Genomic DNA, 22,781 nt, shown 5'->3' on the forward strand with positions numbered 1-22,781 from the left:
CTAAGTGTGGCTTGTCTCTTCAAATTATACCCTGTAATGCCAGAGAGTTTTCCATTGTAAATAAGTTACATTTTTTAGGATACACTTTATTTAAACATATATATTTCTAATTTTTACAATGTTGTATTCGTTTCTACCATATAACAACACAAATCAGCCACAATCATACATACACTCTCTCTCTCCCTCCCTCCCTCCCGCCCCATCCCATCCCTCCAAGTCATCACAGAGCACCAGGCTGGGCTCCCTGTGCTACACAGCAACTTCTAAACAGCTATTCATTTTACACTTGAGAGTGTCTATAAGTTGATGCTAAGATAAGTTACATTTGTTTTTCAACACAAACATAAGTTTCTGGCTAGGTGATGATGCCATTTCTTGAATTTGGTAATTCAAGAGCAAAAGCAACAGATTGATGAAGGCTGGTTAGGCAACAGGGAATCTATAGCACCTCCATACCCAGGGCCAGGCACACAATGATGCTTAATAAATATTTGTTCCAGTAGAAGAACTCCAGGTGGAATTGTCTTGCCAGTGGCTAGATATGGGAGTCTGTAGTCGAGGAGAAGAAGGGATGGGCTGGAGACTGAGATAAGTGAATGTGGATGAGATTGCTCATAGACACTTGGTAGAATGAGGAGGGAACTGAGGAATTCTTGGGCAGCATTTGTATCAAAGGGGTGGGTTTGCCATGGAGAGAGAGGAGGGCTGGAGGGGTCAAAGAGAAACTAGAAGTTAGTCTCCCCAACACAAAAGAGAGCGCTTGGAGAGATAAGAAGGGTCCACAGCGTCATGTCACATAGAGGGCTCTACAGTCTGGAAGCCCAGGGAGGAAGGGAGGGGGAGAGGAGTGCTCACATATGGCACCCTGGGCCGTGGGAAGAGACTCTGAGTTCCATGGTTTATCTCTTTATTAAGTTTGGCCAACTTTCAAGATGGCTTTTAATCCTTTCTTATTCATGCTTATTGTAGAAAAATTATAAAATACAAAAAAAACTAAAAGTTCAGAGAAGAAGAATAAAAATGGCCACTGCTTGCTTTTCTCACAAGAGTGGCTTTATGACTTTTGGCTTGCTCTTCTCAGTCTTGGCTGACCCGACTGTTCTAACGTTCCACCCTGGTTTGGGCTTCATCATTCCCACCTCAACACCAGTTCTTCACAGTGTAGCTCAGATAAAATAAACACCGGAAAATAAAGTGATTTGATGAGCTATAAAATAATACATTCTGAGTAAATGATTGCACCAAGGGAGACACACATAGATAATTAATCAGCACAGAGGGCCTCGTGGCACAAACATTTGCAAATCCACAGCCTTCTCATCGGTTCAGGTTTTTTCCTTGCTAGAGCATGAGCTAAAAGATGGATTTGTCTATGTGACTTCTTGTCTACTGGTAGGGGGTAGGGGAAGGGAAGACTGAAGGGCCCTCTACTCAGTAACTCATATGTTGAAAAGTCAAACGCCTGGGAGTTTAGGCTGCCCACCATTTGTAGTTCCTCTGGTGAGAGGGGAGCAGAGTGCATTCGTTTGTGAGGGCTGCTGTAGCAAATTACCAGAAATGTTGCAGCTTAAAGCAACACAAATTTATTATTGTACAGTTTTATAGGTTGGCTGGTTGACCTAGGTTGGCTCAGCTAGGATCCCTACTCCACCCTCGCAAGGCCAAAATCAAGGTGCTGACTAGTGGGGCTCTCATGGTGAAGATCTGGGTTCATTCCGTTTGTTGACCGAATCCATTTCCTTGTAGTTATAAGACTAAGGTCCCTGTTTTCTTATCTTGGCTTAAAGATGTTTCTCTCTGACCCTTGCAAGTGAGCCCCTGCAGCTCAGAGTTAATAATGGCATGTGGACTACTTCTCAAACTTGGAATCGTCATGGCTGCTGCCCCCTCCCCACCCGCCACCCTTTTTTAGTCTCTCTTCTGCCTTCTCTTCAGCTGCATCTCTGACTCCAGGGGAAAAAAACGCCTCTGCTTTTAAGAGCTTGAGTAATTAGGTTGGACCCACCCAAATAATCCAGCATAATTTGCTCATTTTAAGTGGACTTTAATTACATCTGCAAAGTCCCTTTTGCCGTGTGAAGTTATACATGCACAGCCTCTGGGGATTAGTGCATGCCTTTCCGGGGGAGGTGAGGGAGGGGTTGTTGTTCAGTCGCTCAGTCCTTTCTGACTCTTTGCAACCCCATGGACTGCAGCACACCAGGCTTCCCTGTCCATCATCTCCCGGAGCTTGTTCAAACTCATATCCATCAAGTCAGTGATGCCATCAAACCATCTCGTCCTCTGTCATCCCCTTCTCCTCCTTCCTTCAATCTTTCCCTGCATCAGGGTCTTTTCTAATGAGTCGGCTCTTCTCATCAGGTGGCCAAAGTATTAGCACTTCAACTTCAGCATCAGTCCTTCCAATGAATATTCAGCATTGATTTCCTTTAGGATTGACTGGTTTGATCTCTTTGCAGTCCAAGGGATTCTAAAAAGTCTTCTCCAACAACACAGTTCAAAAGCATCAATTCTCCTTTATGATCCAACTCTTACATCCATACATGACTACTGGAAAAACCATAGCTTCGACTATATAGACCTTTGTCAACAAAGTAATGTCTCTGCAGGGGTGGGAGGGGGCATTATTCAGCCTACCTCACAGAATGATGACAGGGATGATTGGACTCATGATATGATCCCTCTCCTCCTATCTTCCCCACCCTGCTGTGTCACACAGACCCAGTGTAGCCTCTTAATATTACTCATGTTCACCCTTAGCAGCTTTCCTAATGTGCTTAGAAAGCAGAAATAGGCACCCTCTACTTTGAAATCTTTCTGTAATGTCTCTTGGGGTCATTATCCACCTGCTTGTTTCATGTCTTTTTGTAGCAAGAGAAAAATTTAGCTGTGAAACCCACTTATGTAAATGTGTACCATGATCATGACTAATATTATCACATTTTTTCCTACAATTTTTGTTGTGTGTAATGGGTCACAGTGATATTTTTACCTCCCATTGTTGACCCATTCAGGCTTTGTCTGCTTTATGGCTCCACTGAGCTTTTCTCTGAATTTACTTCATGATTTGTAGGCAAACCCTTGCTTACCACATTCATTTTTTAAATGGCAAAATGTTTAAGTCATAATCCTGACTGGAGAACGCTTGTACGACAGGGTGAGTCATCTTCACTCAGATATTGAACAGACTGCAAAGATTTCGCATTAAACTGCACCATGGCTCATTAAACCCCATTGGTGAGAAAATTGGGTCTTTGTTAAATGTTTATGTTCTGTGCTAATGTTAAATTTAGAATATTTCTGTTGTAGGTACCTTTGGGAAAAATTCTAAAGCACCAGCGAAAGTGCCAAAAGATATTAGCCCATACTTCCCAAATAGAGGATCCGGAAAATATCTCCCCACCCTTGTGTTTGTTCTCAGGTTTCTATCTTGCTAATCTGTATATTTCTTATTTGTTTTTCTTTTCTTAATACCAAACCTTGTGATATTCTGATTACTTTTTTATATTCTCAGTAACTGATAAGGACTGTACTTCAGGTTTTAAAGCAAAAGAGGGAGTAGATTATCTGGAACTATGTTCGACCATGTTTGAAATCAAGGAAAGGACATGTGATTGTCAGTGTTTTTATTATGCATCCATATGTTGAAGAAATAATCTCTGTCCACAAAGCACTTACATTCCAAAACGGACTTAAACAAATACAAATACTGTTTTAATAAATCTGAAAAGAATAGTTTCCCCTCACATAATAGCTATGAGAAATCGTCTACATATATTCCAAAGAATCAGTTGGTTATTGTGTGGCAAAAGTTATTTAGAGCTAGGGAGCCTTTCTCAACAGGAATCCAACAAGAGAGTTAAATCCCACTGAAAATGATTTGAGGAACTATTTTCTCATTTTTCTCAGAGACGATGCTTCATAAGTATCATTCTGGCTGCACAGGATGTAAATTAATTCATTACATACAATAAATGTCTTTGGACAATGGTTCTCAAGCTTTTTGGTGTCACAACCCTTTTAAAATTCTTCAGAATTAGGAAGGACTTCAAGGAATCTTTTGTTTGTGGGTGGTATATCTGTCAACACTTACCATGTTGCTGCTGCTGCTGCTGCTAAGTCGCTTCAGTTGTGTCCGACTCTGTGCGACCCTATAGACGGCAGTCCACCAGGCTCCGCCATCCCTAGGATTCTCCAGGCAAGAATACTGGAGTGGGTTGCCATTTCCTTCTCCAATGCATGAAAGGGAAAAGTGAAAGTGAAGTCGCTCAGTCGTGTCCGACTCTTAGCTACCCCATGGACTGTAGCCTACCAGGCTCCTCCGTCCATGGGATTTTCCAGGCAAGAGTACTGGAGTGGGGTGCCATTGCCTGCTCCACTTACCATGTTAGAATTTTAAAATTTTAACATAATTTCATTGATCTATTTAAAATAATAATCATGAACAATTTACATGCTAAATGACATTTTTTATAAAAATCTAAATTTATTTCCAAAACAAAACATTTGCTGGGGAGAGTGACACATCTTTGCAAGTCCCCCTTAATATGTGGTGTGGCAGAAGACACCTGGATTCTCACATTGGTTTCTGAATTCAGCTGCAGTAACACACATCATATAACCTCTAAGTGCCACTGTACACAGATGAAATAACAAGAATGAAAAATGCAAGTAACACTGTCATAGTATTCTGAGATAGTTTTGACTTTGGGAATCTTCCTGAATAAGTCCCTGGACCATACTTTGAAACTATTGCCCTGGGCCACTGGGGCTTGTTTCTCCCAAGTAGGGAAAAGGGCTATAATGATGTGCTAACATGTGGTATTTTCTCCACCACCAACCCAGTACCAAAATAACATATCACATTGATGGCCAAAATAAAATTGAAATGTTTTAGGGCTAAATCATTCATGGTGGTCAGTGTAACTTCTAATTTACAACGTTGTTATTTAGTTGCTAAGTCATGTCCAACTCTTTTGCGACACCATGGGCCTGTAGCCCACCAGGCTCCTCTGTCCATGGGATTTCCCAGGCAAGAATACTGGATTGGGTTGCCATTTCCTTCTCCAAGGGATCGTCCCGACCCAGGGATTGAACCCTCGCTCCTGCACTTCAGGCAGATTCTTTTCCCGAAGAGCCAAATGACCTCAATGACATAACATCTAGTGGTTAACTTTCTAGATGTGGCATTGTTTCTCTGATCTATTTCAGAAGGGTTAGGATTTCTAGTTGTATTTCTAGGATATGACTGGCAAAGCTTGATTGACAAAACCAGTACACTGATTCTGCTGCCAAGTCTTCACTGAGAAGATTGAGGCTCAAACTAATTTCAGTATTCCAGCCTACTAGAATACCTCTGCTATTTTAGAGCCTCTCCTTGTAATCTCACTATGTACAATATTTCAGACAAGTGGGAAGAGTTACAGGAGAATTTCTTGTATACAAATTATAGGAGGGAAAAAAACCCCACATTTTCCCAGTAATCACTTTTGGAAATAGAAATTGCTGCCTTGTTTATGAGGCTACCAGGGTTCTCCACCTGTCAGCCTGACAAGGTTCCACTGCACAAGCCAGAGACGTTTTTGATTCTCCGTGTGTCAGGGACAAGTGTCAAACATACTGATTTGCACGGAAAACCACAGAGAGCACTCTCCAGGGAGAGCCAGCATTTGACAAGGCTGAGTGATGACTTAGAGCAACAGGGGTAGGAACTATTGTGTGATGCTGTCCATAGACCCAGGCAGAGCTTGTGCAGGTTGCTGAGAGTTCCTGTATTAAAATAGCATTTGAAACTTAAATTCCTTGTAAAACACCAAGAAAATATGGGTCAGAGAGCTGTTAATGGAGATCTAGTGAAGGGACTGTCACTAAATCACCCTGAAGACTTAGGAGTGACTGAAAGAGCATTAGGAAAGAGGTTAGTTCAAAAGATAGTAATAAAAAAAAGTAAGATATCATTTAAGTCAATACATTGAGGTACCAAGTGGGGTAAGGTAGTCATTATCTGAATTTTTATCTCTAGTTATGATTATTGCATTTGAGATGAGAAAATATGAGTTCTGATGCTGTAATAGGGTTCTCTTCTTTTTCCTTTGTTTTCAACTTTTCTTTCTGCTTATTCTGTTCAATCTGTATTAAATTAGAAATTGAAGAGAAAGCCTCGATTGGCTTTCTATTCCATAAGCTACCCTTTATCACCAGCTTCTCAGAAGTGCCATCCACATGACTGCCTCATTCATTCTCCCAAGACCCATCACTGTTTGACTACTGAAACTATAACATATTCTTAGAAAATAGTTGAATCATTATTGTCATTCATTGAACCACTATCACCTCCAGTGATTCAATGGTGTGTCTCAACCATCCACTGCTCTTACATGGGAGTAGGTATGTGTGTGTGTGTGTTTGTGCATATTTGAACATAAGGTTATATATGCTTGCATTCCTTACTACCAATTTGGGAGACAAAACAGATTTTTCTCTAGCTAGAAACTCAAGTATGGGGAAAGAACCCTAAACCCCAAGCTGAGCGTTGAAACTCACCACTTAGTGATGAGAACTAAAGTATGACAAAGGCAAGCATGACACAATTCCCTGGTAAAATCAGAGGTTAAAGAAATCAGATTGTGTCTTCTCCTCTTCCTCTCCACATGGTGTCTGGAATGTTCTCCTCAGACTATCCCAAGCAGTCTGATCAAACTACGCATGGCTCTTCAGCCCAGCCTCGGACCTGGGTTGTCCTTACAAACCCACCAAGGTGTGAGCAGAGCCAGTGTGAGCATGTCCACAGCTGTTCCAAGAGGTTCTCTCTTGGGAAGAGATGCCATGAGAGTCTTGGACATTGTGTGTGAGACTGAGCCCTGCCAGCGAGCTAATTACATGCATTTTTCAAAGCTCTCGGCTCAGCAGTGAGAGTGGGTGGCTAATTCCTGACTCACCTATTCAACTCATTTGTGGTCCCAGCAAATATTCCCTCTTGTAGGACACACTGCCTTGTTTTATTTCAAAGCTGTTCCATTTCTTCACAGGGTAGATAGGAATGCCCAAAGTAATAGCTTTCTCTTTGTGTGGGACAGCATTTATGCAGTAGAGTTCAGTTCTTTGTGCAAAAGGAATTGTGGAAATGTCAGAACAGTTTTGAACAAAACTGGATATTCAATTTAAAGCCTGTCCCTCCAAAGGCCCAAAGCTCTCACTGGAAACAATCAGAGTCCATCATGGCATAGGGTAGACTTCATAAGTGGGGAAGTGGGGAAAGAAACCCAGGACTTTACCTCCCTATTTGTGAGCCTAGGAAACTCATGTGCCTGGGAGTGCAGACAAGCTGCAAGTCATCTTTAAAGCTTGGAAATACAAATAAGCAACTACAGAGACTAAATTCCATATTAGTAGAGCTTCCATGATAGAATTTTCTAACTTAAGAATAACTTTCCACCAACAGTGTAAGAAGTTTCCCTTCTCTCTGTACCTTCTCCAGCACTTACTGTTTGTAGATTTTTTGATGATTGCCATTCTGACCAGTATGAGGTGATACCTCATTGTAGTTTTGATTAGCATTTCTCTAATAATGATGTTGAGCATCTTTTCATGTATCTGTTGGCCATCTGTATGTCTTTTCTGGATAAATGTTTATTTAGGTCTTTTGCTCATTCTTTTTATTGGGTTGTTGGGTTTTTTTTTTTTATATTAAGCTCCATGTGCTGTTTGTATATTTTGGAGATTAATTGATACAGCCACTGTGGAGATCAGTGCGAAGGTTCCTTTAAAAACTAAACAGGTAACAATCCCTATCAAGCTACCAATGGTATTTTTCACAGAACTAGAACAAATCATCTCACAATTTGTATGGAAATATAAGAAACCTCGAATAGCCAAAGCAATCTTGAGGAAGAAGAATGGAACTGGAGGAATCAACCTGCCTGACTTCAGGCTCTACTACAAAGCCACAGTCATCAAGACAGTATGGTACTGGCACAAAGATAGAAATATAGATCAATGGAACAAAATAGAAAGCCCAGAGATAAACCCACGCACATATGGACACCTTATCTTCGACAAAGGAGGCAAGAATATACGATGGAGAAAAGACAATCTCTTTAACAAGTGGTGCTGGGAAAACTGGTCAACCACTTGTAAAAGAATGAAACTAGAACACTTCCTAACACCGTACACAAAAATAAACTCAAAATGGATTAAAGATCTAAACGTAAGACCAGAAACTATAAAACTCCTAGAGGAAAACATAGGCAAAACACTCTCCGACATAAATCACAGCAGGATCCTCCATGACCCACCTCCCAGAATATTGGAAATAAAAGCAAAAATAAACAAATGGGACCTAATTAAAATTAAAAGCTTTTGCACAACAAAGGAAACTATAAACAAGGTGAAAAGACAGCCTTCAGAATGGGAGAAAATAGTAGCAAATGAAGCAACAGACAAACAATTAATCTCAAAAATATACAAGCAACTTCTGCAGCTGAATTCCAGAAAAATAAACGACCCAATCAAAAAATGGGCCAAAGAACTAAACAGACATTTCTCCAAAGAAGACATACAGATGGCTAACAAACACATGAAAAGATGCTCAACATCACTCATTATTAGAGAAATGCAAATCAAAACCACAATGAGGTATCATTTCACACCAGTCAGAATGGCTGCTATCCAAAAGTCTACAAGCAATAAATGCTGGAGAGGGTGTGGAGAAAAGGGAACCCTCTTACACTGTTGGTGGGAATGCAAACTAATACAGCCACTATGGAGAACAGTGTGGAGATTCCTTAAAAAACTGGGAATAGAACTGCCATATGACCCAGCAATCCCACTGCTGGGCATATACACCGAGGAAACCAGAATTGAAAGAGACACGTGTACCCCAATGTTCATCGCAGCACTGTTTACAATAGCCAGGACATGGAAGCAACATAGATGTCCATCAGCAGACGAATGGATAAGGAAGCTGTGGTACATATACACAATGGAATATTACTCAGCCATTAAAAAAAATACATTTGAATCGGTTCTACTGAGATGGATGAAACTGGAGCCCATTATACAGAGTGAAGTAAGCCAGAAAGAAAAACAACAATACATGCATATATATGGAATTTGAAGGATGGTAACGATAACCCTATATGCGAGACAGAATAAGAGACACAGATGCATGGAACAATTTTATGGACTCTGAGGGAGAAGGTGAGGGTGGGACGTTCTGGGAGAATAGCATTGAAACATGTATATTATCATATGTGAAACAGAACACCATTCCATGTTCAATGCATGAGACAAGGGCTCAGGGCCGGGGCAATGGGATGACCCAGAGGGATGGGATGGGGAGGGAGGTGGGTGGGGGGTCCAGGAAGGGGAACACATGTAAACCCATGGCTGATTCATGTCAATGTATGGCAAAAACTATTACAGTATTGTAAAGTAATGAGCCCCCAACTAAAATAAATAAATTTATAAAAAATAAATAAATAAATAAATAAATAAATAAAAACTAAACAGGTAACAACAACAACAACAAAAAACTAAACATGGAACTACCATATGACCCAGCAATCATACTACTGGGCATATACCCTGAGAGAACCGTAACTCAAAAGACACACATACTCCAAAGTTCATTGCAGCATTATTTACAATAGTCAGGACGTGGAAGCAACTTAGATACCTGTCAACAGATGGATAAAGAAGATGTGGTAACTATATACAATGGCATATTACTCAGCCATAAAAAGGAATGAAATTGAGTCAATTGTAGTGTGTGGATGAACCTAGAGCCTGTGATACAGAGTGAAGCTAAGCTCGGAGCTGGGGCACTGGGATGACCTGGAGGGATGGGATGGGGAGGGAGGTGGAAGGAGGGTTCTGGAAGGGGAAAACATGTACACCCATAGTGGATTCATGTCAATGTATAGCAAAACAAATGCAATATTGTAAAGTTAAAAAATAGAAAATAAACTAATTAAAAAGAAACAGAAAAACAAATTTCATATGTTAACACATATATATGGAATCTAGAAAAATGGTACTGATGAATCTATTTGCAGGTCAGAAATAGAGATGCAGACGTAGAGAAGAGACTTGTGGACACAACAGGGGAAGGAGAGGGTGGGACGAATTGAGATAGTAACATTGACATATATACACTACCATGTATAAAATAGACAGTTAGTGGGAAGCTGCTCTATAGCACAGGGAGCTCAGCTCAGTGCTCTGTGATGACTTGAGGAGTAGGACCAGGGTGGGGGCCAGAGGGAAGCTCACGAGGAAGGGGATATATGTATACATATGGCTGATTTATGTTGTTGTTCAGCAGAAACTAACCCAACATTTTAAAGCAATTATATTCCAATAAAAATTATAATTTTACTTTTATTCCACACAAAATTCTAGTAAAAGGAAAATGTTGGTAATTCAAATTCCCAATTGTGGACTTCCCTGGTGGTCCAGTGTTTACGACCTTTTACTTCCAAGGCAGGGGGCACAGTTCAATCCCTTGTCAGGAAACTAAGATCCCACATGCCTATGGTACACCAAAAAAACAGAAAAATAAAACTCCCAACTGAAGCCTTTTTGTTTTGATTCTGTTCAGATCTTGACTCTATCCTAGCAGGAGAAAGAGGTTACTTAGCAGAGATAATCGTCAGCCCCCTCCCACCACCACCTGAAAAAGCTCAGAGGTGGTACAAATGTGAACAGCTACACACTAGTAGAGGGTACATCTCTGCCATGATTAAGGATCTATTCATATAGAATAATGAAATTGACCCTATGCCTAGTAAAACGGAATCTGGCTAACTGTCATGCTGATTCATGGCATTCTGTATTTGTCTCTTTACCCCAAAGCTAGTTGTTGAGTTCAATACTCCTTTCCCTAGGATAATCTTTAGTAAATAAAAATCTATTCATGATGGATATAGTTTTCAGTCAACTTGCTCATGCTTAGGATTAGGTTTTGCAAATATCTCACATGTGTATTTCATGTTTCTTTTTCTCCATGTATCCCTTATCTGTGGATATCGCCCAAGGATCTCTCATGAACTCTCTTCTCTTTTTTATATACTTTACCCAGGCAATCTCAGCCACTCCTGTGGCTTTATGTTCTACCTACATGCTTATTACCCTTAAATTCTTTCTTCTGCTTTAACTCTATATAGTTACAACCTTTTAAAATTTTTTTAAATATATTTTTTGTTGTGCTGGGTCTTCATTGCTATGCAGGTTACTCTCTCTCTTGTTGTGGTGCGAATGCTTCTCACTTTCGTGACTTCTCTTGTGGAGCACAGGCTCTAGGACACTTCGGCTTTAGGAGTTGTGACTCCCACACTCTAGAGTGCAAGCTCAGTAACTGTGGCACAGGGGCAAAGTTGCTTCGGGGCATGTGGGAGCTTCCCAGACCAGGGATGAAACCCACGTCCCCTCCACTGGCATGTGGGTTCTTTACCACTGAGCTACCAGGGAAGCCTCTAGCTATAGCCTTTTACTTCTAGCTTTCTTATTGAAATTTCCATTTGAAATTCCACCTGCCTATTTAAGTCAACATATCAAAAACCAAACTTGCAAAGTTCCCCTGTCTACAAATTTCTCTTATGCAGCCCATTTACTGCCTGCCCAGGGTTGAAACCCAAATCTTGCTGTCTCTCAAGCACTGAGACCTACCAATTCTTCATCCCAAATATATTGTGGGTATTATCACCTCTGCCCTATCCTCCCTGACATTATCTTTTCACTCATTAAAGCTTACCATAGTCTAGCAACATGCTAGAGGTTAGTGACCCAGAGGGAAGGTGAGAACCAATGAGTAAGTAAAATGCAAAGCACTGTGGTCACTGACCTATGAGAGCCCAGGGTGGTGGATGTTCAGGGAAGAACAGGATGTACAAGAGTTGAGGAGCCTGAATCTAGGACTCTTCCAGTCTTGGTACAACTCATCTCTTGCCAGAACATTCGGGAAAGCTTCCAGCCGCATGTCTCTTCTGTCCTCTACCCTGCTGCCTAAACTTTATTTCCAAGTTTTAAATCAAATTGTGTCACTGTCACTGAAACCCTCCCATTATGGCAGGACAAGTGCCAAACTTATTGACCCTACTTACAAAACAGTCCAACTGAGCTTTTTTTTCTCCCCAGCCCTTTTTTAGACAACACAGTTATTAACCTCACAGTCCATGAAATAGGAAAGGAAAGAACAGAAATGAAAATGCCCATTCTGCCTTAAAAATTTACCGTCAGTATCATTTTCAACCACCCTCTTTTCCCCTTTGGCAATCAACTCAGTGGATCATTCTCCTAATGATAGCTGTTCACACTTTGCATGACTGTTTCAAATATCAAGACACTGAATACTTTTGATGAACACAGTTAATCAGTGTGTGATTATTCACTGCCCAGGTATGTGCCCAGAGGCTCTGTACAACTATACGGTATACAGGAGCCATGAAGCAGACTGCCAAAAATGAATCCTTAGGCCCCGTTCTTAGGAACACGGGGTCCATCTGTATAGATGAGTGTGATCTTGAGAGAATGAGAGCCAGGTTCCGACCACCTCTCCCTTCACAGGAATAAGCCACTGCAACAACCTTCATTCATGCACTCACGCAGTTATTCACACATCAAACACTTATTGAGCATGTGCCAAGAGCTCACAGTCTTTTCTGTGATATGTTCTGTGATCCCAAATTCTGGGATCAAAAAGGAGTGACCCAGGTCTTTACTGAGGGATCAGAGGGCTGGGGGAAAACAAGAGGCTTTTAAAGATTGAATAAAGTTTGGGGGTTTTTTTGTGGCAAGAAGTGTGTGTGTGTGTGTGTGTGTGTGTGTGTGTGTGTGTGTGTGTGTGTGTGTGTTTATGTATTTAAGGAAGGAGGGGAATGGTAGCATCTGGATGAGAAACAGATAGCTGCCCTGCTAGAGTGAACCCAAATGCCAAGGTAATTAGAAAATGATACACTGTGTTCCGGAAATTCTGACAAGTTCAGTGTGGCTAGAGGGAGGCAAGAGAGGGCAGACAGGGAGTGCAGACAGAGATGCTGGAAGGCAAACAGTGCACAGATTATAGAACACTTGTACCAAGGAGCTCAAGCTTTCTCTGTAAGTAGTGGGAAGCCCAGAGAAATCTTTTAAACAGAGGAGTGACTGATGAGGTTGATTTTGGTTAAAGGTTCAGTGTGTGTATATCGATGGATTTGAGAAGATGAACATTTAATGAGTGCTTTATACAGGTGACCACAGCCAAGGACAAGTCTATGGCCACATCCCAGCTAACTCTGCATATTTGTGTGTGTCTCCCCTAGTGACGGTGTTGGCCATTTTCCATGAACTGCATGTCGACCCTGACCTGTACACACTCTTGTTTGGGGAGAGTGTGTTGAACGATGCAGTCGCCATAGTCCTTACATAGTAAGTACCAGAATTTGGCCTGTGCTTCTCTGACCAAGTGAAAGATGCTTCGAATATGATGATAATTCCTAGGGGCTTTAATAGTATCTTTTCTCTTATATCATAGAGATAAAGGCAATTTCTAGCTTTTAAGGAATAATTACCACTGAAGAGCTCCAATAATGTGTACATTTCATTGTGCATTTAATTTCTAACACTATTAATAAGTTTCATGTTCCCAGTCTATGATAAGAAACTACTCAGAGGGTAACACTTTTGTTTCTCAGTGTATATATTTAGCTGATTCACTTAAGGTTCCTAAAATGGGCATAAATAAGCTTTCTTCATTTTAAATCAGTATCATTTAATTTTTTCAAGTCATTTCCCAGATAATAGACTAATAGAAGCTATTGTATTTATAGGAATTTTGGCAAATCAGAGATAGAAGTTGAGAGTCATAATACTCTATTTATCAATGCAAATGTCACGTATTATAGGAATACACACATTCTAAAATCATCCATGTAACAAGTAAAACTGATGAAGCTTCTGCTAAGAGGTAATGTGATTTCCCTTTCATACTGGAGGAATTTTCATTTCACAATGAGAATTCGTGCTGTCTTCTCACCTCCCCTTCAGGCACTCACCATTTATATTTAATAAATGCCATTTTGGTGGCTTTCACTATGTCAGAGGTCTCTTCTTGGTTTTAGATTAAGGCTAACATTTTGGGCAACTGTCAAATACCCTAAAGGAAAGTAGCCATCTAATAATTGAATGTGACAACAAGATTCAATTCAGGATGCTAATTACTTCGAGTGCATTTGAAAATGTATTGCAAACTAACAAAAGATTTTTAAAAGTCAGATCTCACAGAGCAGTGTAGGAAACAACAGAACGGCACTTCTCTTTTTTTCTGCCAGCTGACATTTCTCAAGGCTGCCACCCCAAAGTTATCACTGCATTCAGCAACTTCCAAGAAAGAGTCCAAAAAAACCTTATATTTCACCTGGCTACCAAGAAGTGCCTTTCCTGCTTTTAAGGAAAATATCAGTGAGTCCAAATTAAGAGCAAAAGCCATGGCACATTCACAAATGCCAAAGGATGCTTTTAAAGAAACACCAAGAACAGTTCATTAAAACATCAGGAATCTCTGTTCAAGAAATACTAGTATTAAGGGAACATTTGGAGTAAAACTTGTTTTAAAATCTGCTGAGTCTCTCATCTTCACTTCCCAAACTGCCAAGTTGTAAAAGGCCAAGCAAAGCGAAATCACTAAAGCACAAATGAGCTTGGGAAAGAATCCTGCAGCTACAACCAAGGAAAGGTTTGGCCTTTCTGCTTTCAGCACTACCATTCACAGTAGTTTTCCATTAAAAATGCAGACTCCAAGGATGAATGTTGATGCTGCTGAGCACAAGCCTGGGGGATATTTGAAACAATCCATTTAATATCTCCTTGGGTCAATAGGTGGTTATTAACTGGCAGTGCATTTTCTATTCCCCTACCTGTGCATTGCATGTCATAATAAAATGTGTTTCTCACCATAGCAGGATCCCTTCCTTTCTAGGCACCGGACACTTGCCATTCTAACCAAAATCTTATGCTTCCTGGCTTTGACATTTCAGGTATTGTACAGAAGGACCCCAGTGAATTTTAACTTTAAAATAAAGGTAATTCTAAATGAAGAGTTCTTGACATGGACACTGCCACACATTGAAATCTGCAGGCTTTTTCTTCCATCCAGTGCATGCGGACTCCATCAGCCCCTCGCAGGAGCTCTGCTGAGCATTAATGCACAGCTGTCCCTCTCATCCACAAGGGACTGGTTCCAGGCCACCTGTGGATACCAAAATCCACGGGTGCTCAAGTCCCTTATATGAAATGGCATAATACAGCCAACCTTCTCCACCTGCCAGCTCCCTGTCTGCAGAGTCAGCTAACTAACCTCAGATTGTTCCATGAGGACCCTGCTAATTCAGCAGGCCACTTGTACGTAGGTTACGCTGGGTCTGGACTCTGTCCACCTCTGCTATCTATTAACTACTTCTTCTCTCACCTTGCACAATTCACCATGTGTTTCACTCTTCACTTTTCTCACATGCTTCTTAAACTTAGTTTACAGCCCATATGACAATCTCATTTTATATATCTACTTACACACACATTCCCTCTCCTTTTAATGCTGCACTCCCACCCTCTTGCTTCCAACTATCTTCTATTTACCTTGGAAGAGCTCTATTAAAAAGTTTTCCATGACCTTCAGACCAGAAGTTCAAACACCTGTCTCTCCATTTTTCTCTTCCTTCACTCTAAACTTCACGCAGTGCCCAGACAAGTCTCTGGCTTGTAACCTATGCTTTTCTTTACCTGCACAAAGCTCTCTCTTCACAGCTCCTGTTTTTGGCTCATCAAGTCTTTTACCACATACCTCAGACTCCTCCTGTGGGAACTACTAGCCCACATGCTAAGACCCTACTCTTCCTCTCTATGTGCCTCTAATTCTCTGCCAGCTCAGCAGTGCAGTCTTGGGTTTATACGAATATTTGCTTCTCTAGATAGTAACTTCTGAAGATGGAGTCTTTGCACTTGAAACATACATTAAAAGAGAAAATGAAAATCTCTTTTGTATTTTCCCTTTCTCAGTTTCATCTTTATGTGGTTTTGAAGTTTAAGAATAGAGATAGAGTTTTTTATTGTATCATGGAAAAGAAAAGACACATTTTGATGTGAAATCAAGTACAATAAAGGACCTAAATCATCAACCACTATGGCCTTTGCAGTGACTCTGGAGCCTCTTTGGAATGGTCATACACTTTCATTGACCTTCTCATCTTCCAACAGCAAATCTCCTTTTTTAAGTACCATCCTCTTAATATTTAAAAAAGTTTTATTGTTAGTTTTGTGACAATACTCTGTTCTAGTATTTCTCATTCAAATACAGAGTAATTTAACTATATTCGAATTTAAATTGGGCTTCCCTGGTGACTCAGTGGTAAAGAATCCACCTGCAAGGCAGGAGACACAGGAGACAGGTTCAATCCCTGGGTCGGGAAGTTCTCCTGGACAAGAAAATGGGAACCCATTCCAGTATTCTTTCCTGAAAAATCCGATGGAAAGAGGAGCCTGGTGGGCTACATAGGGTCGCAAAGAGTTGGACACAACTGAGCATGCGTGCACACCATAACACCATAGTTTAAATTAGCTTTTCTGTGCTAATCTAAGTAACCAGTTATAATACTTTTTCTTAGGCTAACTGTGCTCTGAATTTCAAACAACTACTGTAATGTATAATTGAATTTGATGACCACAATTCCTGAACATAGCAGTGCATGGTGGATGGTGTCCCTAAGGCTTAAAATGATCCAGAGGTACCCTAAGATAAAAGTAACTTTATTTAACAAAAAGTTTTGGAATTAGCTTTTCTCTGATCCATACAATTGTTCCAAGTATGTAGGGAATGTCATGCCCAAACATGTATTTGTAATGGCTCATGAATGAATTCCACATGATGGATTTACATTTTTAAGAATGCGTAATAGACTATGAAGGAAGGTAAAAGATATAATGAAGACATCTTAAAAGGTGTGTGTTTTTGAATCCTGAACAAAGAGGCAACATGGTAGGGTAGAAAGAGCCTTAGATTTAAGTCAAAAAGTTGGTGACAGGATTGTCACAAATTAACTGTGCAATTATTACAGTTGACATGGAATCAATCCCAAATTGGAGTAAACACAAGGGGAATCTGTGTGAGCTGAGTTAACTGAACACCAGGAAGTAGACATGGCTCAGGAAAGGGCCCAGTGAAACAAACACAACTGTCTCCTCACTCAGCTTCTTCAGGGTTATCTCACACACCTGGTCATGAGATGGCTGCCAGCATCTCCCAGGGCTGTATCTTTAGTCAGGAGAGTAGGGCCAGAATCTCTGTCCCATTATTTCCAGAAATAATCTTGGTGCATCTTATAGATTCTGATGCCATTTCAGACCCACTTGTGCAGGGAGATGTGCTGAATTTACTGTCTCGGGTCTAAGTCACATTGTTCATGAACTTAAGGCAGTAATTGGTTTTAACTGGAAGCACATGACCTGAGACTGGGCCAAGGTGGGATTATTGCTCAGAGTAATACTGCCACAAAAAAGGAAGAGTGAGGGCTTCCCTGGTTTTCCGGTGGTTAAGAATTCACATTGCAATGCAGAGGACATGGGTTCTATCCCTGGTCGAAGAACTGAGATCCCTCATGCCGAAGGATAACTGAGTTCATGCTGCTATAGCTAGAGGGTCTGCGCGCTACAACAAAGATACCATGCAGCCAAAAAGTTATTTTAATTAAATTAAATTTAAAAAGACAAGTGTATGTTTGTTGCTGTGTGTGGCAACTAAGACCCCGTGCAGCCAAAATTTTTCAAAAAATAAAATTAAAAAAGAAGAGTGGAGGCTGGTCAGAAACAAAATAAAACCGAAAAAACCATGATGGTGACTTTATATGACCATAAACTCTTCATGCTTGTTTCCTTACCTATATTATGTAAGAATAGTTGTTCTGTATATATTACAAAATTATTCTGGGCAACAAATAAAGCAATATAGTTGCAAAGGCTCTATAATCTATATAATCTACATAATCTGTGCTTATAAGTATATATATACTTATTATAATTTATATAGTCACTTGTATCACTATCTTTCATTCTACTTATACATGTCTCTGGTTTCAGTGAAATGACTAAAGAAAGACCTGCTTCTAGTGAAGCATTCCTTCATAAATATGACATTTTATGTACCAAGGAATAGAGAGAATAGCCATTTTTACATGTGATTTCCCCCATTGGGAATGAATGACTTAGTTAAAGCACACAGTCTAAAGTTGATAAATCAAGAACTAGAAGTTGAAGTATATTATTTAATATTATATAGGTTCTCACAACCAAAGTTGATATTACTTGTGAAAGCTGATTGGAGGAGGAGAGAGAAAAGCAGGGCTGTGTTACCTGAAATGCCATGTCTCTTACAGTAAGAAATCAATTTTTACATATGGAGTTGATAAATCAAGAAATGAAAGTGCATATATATATACACATATTATTTAAAAATCTGAGTTGCAGTGCAAGGGCCACAGATTCAATCCCTGGTTGGGGAACTAAGATCCTACATGCTATGGAGCAACTAAGACCTGACACAGCCAAATCAATAAATATTGGGCTTCCCAGGTGGCTCAGTGGTAAAGAATCCTGCCAATGCAGGAACTGTAGGAGACGCAAGTTCCCTGGGTCGGGAGGATCCCTTGGAGAAGTTAATGGCAACCTACTCCAGTATTCTTGCCTGCAGAAGCCCATGGACAGAGGAGGTTGGTAGGCTACAGTCTATGGGATCAAAAAGAGTCAGACATGCGTGCAGAGTCACAGGGCAGCCATCCAAAGAAATAAAGACATAAATGGTTAAAAAGAGATACTTTGGCTATGTACAACAATGATAAAAGTGAAAAGATAATTTAACACTATTTTGTATCCTTTCATACTATCTGAATGTTTGTATGCATTTGAATTAGTATATTTAAACTATTCTTTGGGTGATAAAATAAAAGAAAAGCCAATTTATTTGATGAGAATAGAGTCAATCAATCCTAGCAGGCAAAAGTCACTACAAACAAAATTAAATGATGAAAGATAGACCAGGGAAAGTAGTTTCAACATACATATTGATAGTCTTTCAAGTATGTATTATGATTGTCAATCTTTTTAGTATACCAAGTGTACTAGTTATGTTACCTGAGGTAAATTACTTAATCTCTTTGCACCAGATGTGTCCTTTATAAAAGATGGTGATATTAATAGCACTTACCTCACTGTAGGATTAAACAAAAAACACCTTGAATAGGGCCTGACTTATAACACTCAGTAAACACTAGATATTAGCTTCCGATACTACTCCTGTTATAAAAGACCAATAAAGAAAAGGTAAACATGATAGAAAAATGGACAAAAGATGTAAGTAGATAATGAACAAGAGAAGAAACGTAAATGGCCAATATTCTACTAAATAAGATCAGCTTCACTAGTAATGAAACAAATTAAATATCATTTTTTGCCTAGCAAATCTTCAAATTTTCAGAACTGAAGAGAAAACAGTCATACTTGGGATAAATCAGAGTTTGGGGAAATGGGAACCCTCCCACATTACAAGAGAAAAGGAATAGAACTTTTATAAAGGCAGTTTGGCAATATTTATAGTCATTAGAATTTGTGAATGCTTTCACCCATTTACTTCATTTCTAGAAATTTGTCCTAAGCAATTAAGGGTATGTGTAAAAATTTCTTCACAAAGATGAGTGCATTGCTTTGAACAAAAAGTTGTACTTAAATTACTAGTTGGTTGAGTAAATTATATTAAAATCATGAAATCCTATGCAGACATTTGAAAAATGATAGAAAAATTACTGATATTAAAAGATATCCACAATATATTTTTAGGTAAAATAGGAAAATGTCACTTTTATATATGTTTTTAGATATTTATTTTTATTCATTTGTTTGGCTGTATCAGGTTTTAGTTGCCACATATGGGTTCTTGCTTGAGGCATGTGGAATCTACTTCCCTGACGAGGGATTGAACCCAGGCTCCCTGCATTGAGAGCATGAAGTCTCAATAGCTGGACCACCAGGGAAGTCCTGAAAAAGTTTTAAATGGTGTATACTATAATATACATTGGTTAATATTTTTTGGTTAAAAAAAACCACAGCCAAATTTATGTGTGTATAATTATAATACATTATAATGTATATACAAAAATCAAAGTGTTAGGTGGGATCACAGGTGATTTTTATATTCTTCTTTTTTGCTTGGATATAAATGTATACAATGATCAGCTTTGATCCAATGAATTCCTCATTAACATATTTGATAATTGGCAATCTTCATTTAAATGTAGATTCTAGAGAGCTTTAAGTCTGACATTTTTCTACCCATGAGAGAGAAGAAAGAGGACGATGGGTGTTCTCAGTCATTTATCTGCAAAACTGAAGTACTGCCAGTATTGTACTGAAATATCTTCTTGTGAAATAATTGCACAGTGTACAAATGCTTCCAGATTTTCTCAGAGATAAAATCAGAACCTCATTAAGCAGCTGGCTGTTGGATGATAATAAATACATGCTAGGTTCCTTCATTTTCTGGTAAGCAAATGCTTACAAGGAAATTCAATGTAGATTATTAAAAGAGGGTGGGAAATGGAGCACCATTTTGTTTTTTTAAATAAGAGTGTTACGCTGCTTAGAGGTTCTTACTAGAAAATGTCATTTAAAGTGTGATTCTGGTGAATGCTTGGCACTTAGCGTGAGTGACATTTTGAAAGAGCACATTTCTTATAGCGCATGCATCTTAAGAGAAATTTAAAATGGAAATTAATGGGATGGCTGTGAGACTCCAAGTACCATGCAACTAACAGGAACCTTGAGATGTCACCCAGTCTTTCAGCAAAAATGTACTGAGGACCTATAAGCGCCAGACATTGTGCTGAGCCCTGGTGATATAGTAGGATGGGCACAGCCACCTGTCCCTGCTCTCAACTTAACTCCTCAATGAGGCGAATGATAGCCAACACAGGATTTAATATGTGTAACAAAAACTTGCTCTAAAATTTATCCCAGAAAATAGCTCTGTAGAGATGGGTTCTGAACATACAGTGCTAAGGAAATCTATTCTTCCTCTTAGTACCAGCATCTCTACGTAGATTACAAGCTCCTTGAAGGCAAACAGATGGTTCTCCATCACCCACGACATGAAGCTAATTATCTGGAAGTTTCTCAACCTTTCAAATACGGATGGGGACATTTTACTAATTATTAAAATTAGAATTCATTCCAGAGGATGGATGTTTAATATTCTTCATATTGCTTCTTCTAAATATATGAAAAACCTTATTTGTTATCCTCGTTAGCGCTACTTCTCCCATTTGACCCACAGCTGTAAACAAAGTGGTGATAAGAAGATGTCTCCTTTTGATGAGCATGAACCAAAACTGTTATTCCAGCCAGAAAGTACAATATTTCTCATAAATCTGTTTAACTTAAAAACAAATTTCTTATATCTTGACATACCTTTCTGAGGATAAGTCACTTTGATATTTGCCTTGGAAACTGATAATCAGCATGAAATGCATTTATTTTGATGCCTGTCTGGATGCTGCTGGTATACATAATTGAAAAAAAGAAAAGTTATGGTCCTCTTGGCTTAAGGCTCCTTGTCCTGGCAGTCAGTTCCATGCCAACTTCATCTTTTGGACACCAGGTGGCGGCACCTAGCAGGAATGGAAAGGCATCCTGGAATCTTTAAGAAGCAACTGGGAGGCCAAGCTCAGCTGACCTCCAGCTTCAGTCAGAAAGCCCAGTGTTTGCTGCCACACCCCTGCCTGCTGCTGCAGGCTTGTTTGTTTTTTCTCATTCCTGATCCCTGTTTCCTGACTATGACTCTGGAACCTCCCCTACCCTGCCTCTTAATGTCCCTGTCCAGATGACAGGAACTGACCTTGGCTTTATCCTGGGACTCCATCCCTTGTCTCTTAGATTAGATCTGACATTTGCTCACTATTTCTCTGAAACTCAGAACTGGCTTTGCTTCATGTCAAACCATGCACTACAAACTGACCTACCAATAATAAATAAATAAAAGAAATCCATGTTGATGGTTTCTTATTTCAATCCCACTATACGTTAATTTATTGGCATGTTAAGTCAGATGTAAGTGACAGAAACCCAATTCAAATTAGCTTAAGCAGAAGAATTTACTGGCCTATTTAACAGGAGTTGGGCTGACTCTGGACATACCAGGATTTAGGGGTTCAAATATGATTGTCTTCCTTCTTGGCTCTGATTCCCTCTGAGTGCTAGCATCATTCTTTCCTACTGCAGATAAACTGCACAGATATATATGTATATATCTATGCACAATAAAAATTTGTATATATATATATATATGTACAGACTATCTATCTGCAGAAAAGGATAACTAATGCTATCTCCAGGCTTATATTGTTCTAGCTCAAAATAACACTTAATTCTCCCAATATTTGCATATCAGCCACAGGGAAGGACTCCTATTGGCTCTGCTTGTATCAGAAGATCACCTCTAGACCAATCACATAGCACTCCATGGAAATTAAACATGGTGACTGGCCAGATATGAATGATATCCTCATCCTTGTGGCCCGTGGCATGGAATCTACTGTTAGAAGAAAGTGATTGAAAGACAAGTTTCATCCCAGAATAACAGCTACCAATTTTACAATAATGGAATGTTCAGGACATAATGAACTGAAATGAAGCAGATAGGCCCCATGCCTTTACAAACTTTAAAAAAAATGCTTTATCTAAAAGGGGAAAAAGAATCTCTTCTAAAT

At 39.6% G+C, this 22,781-nt stretch overlaps 1 protein-coding gene across 6 annotated transcripts in view; it reads left to right on the forward strand.

Annotated features, from left to right (window-relative positions):
• SLC9A9 (solute carrier family 9 member A9) overlaps positions 1-22,781 on the forward strand; it is a 634,995-nt gene that overhangs the window by 213,449 nt on the left and 398,765 nt on the right. For all 6 annotated transcript variants that reach the window (XM_081569480.1, XM_081569481.1, XM_081569477.1 and 3 more), the window contains exon 6: positions 13,302-13,407. In XM_081569480.1, coding sequence (XP_081425606.1) covers positions 13,302-13,407 — 106 coding nt within the window. The remainder of the gene's footprint in view (positions 1-13,301; positions 13,408-22,781) is intronic.

This window comes from Giraffa tippelskirchi, chromosome 2, assembly GCF_054371585.1.
Source record: "Giraffa tippelskirchi isolate mGirTip1 chromosome 2, T2T-mGirTip1v1.2.pri, whole genome shotgun sequence".
Taxonomy (NCBI): Eukaryota; Metazoa; Chordata; class Mammalia; order Artiodactyla; family Giraffidae; genus Giraffa; species Giraffa tippelskirchi.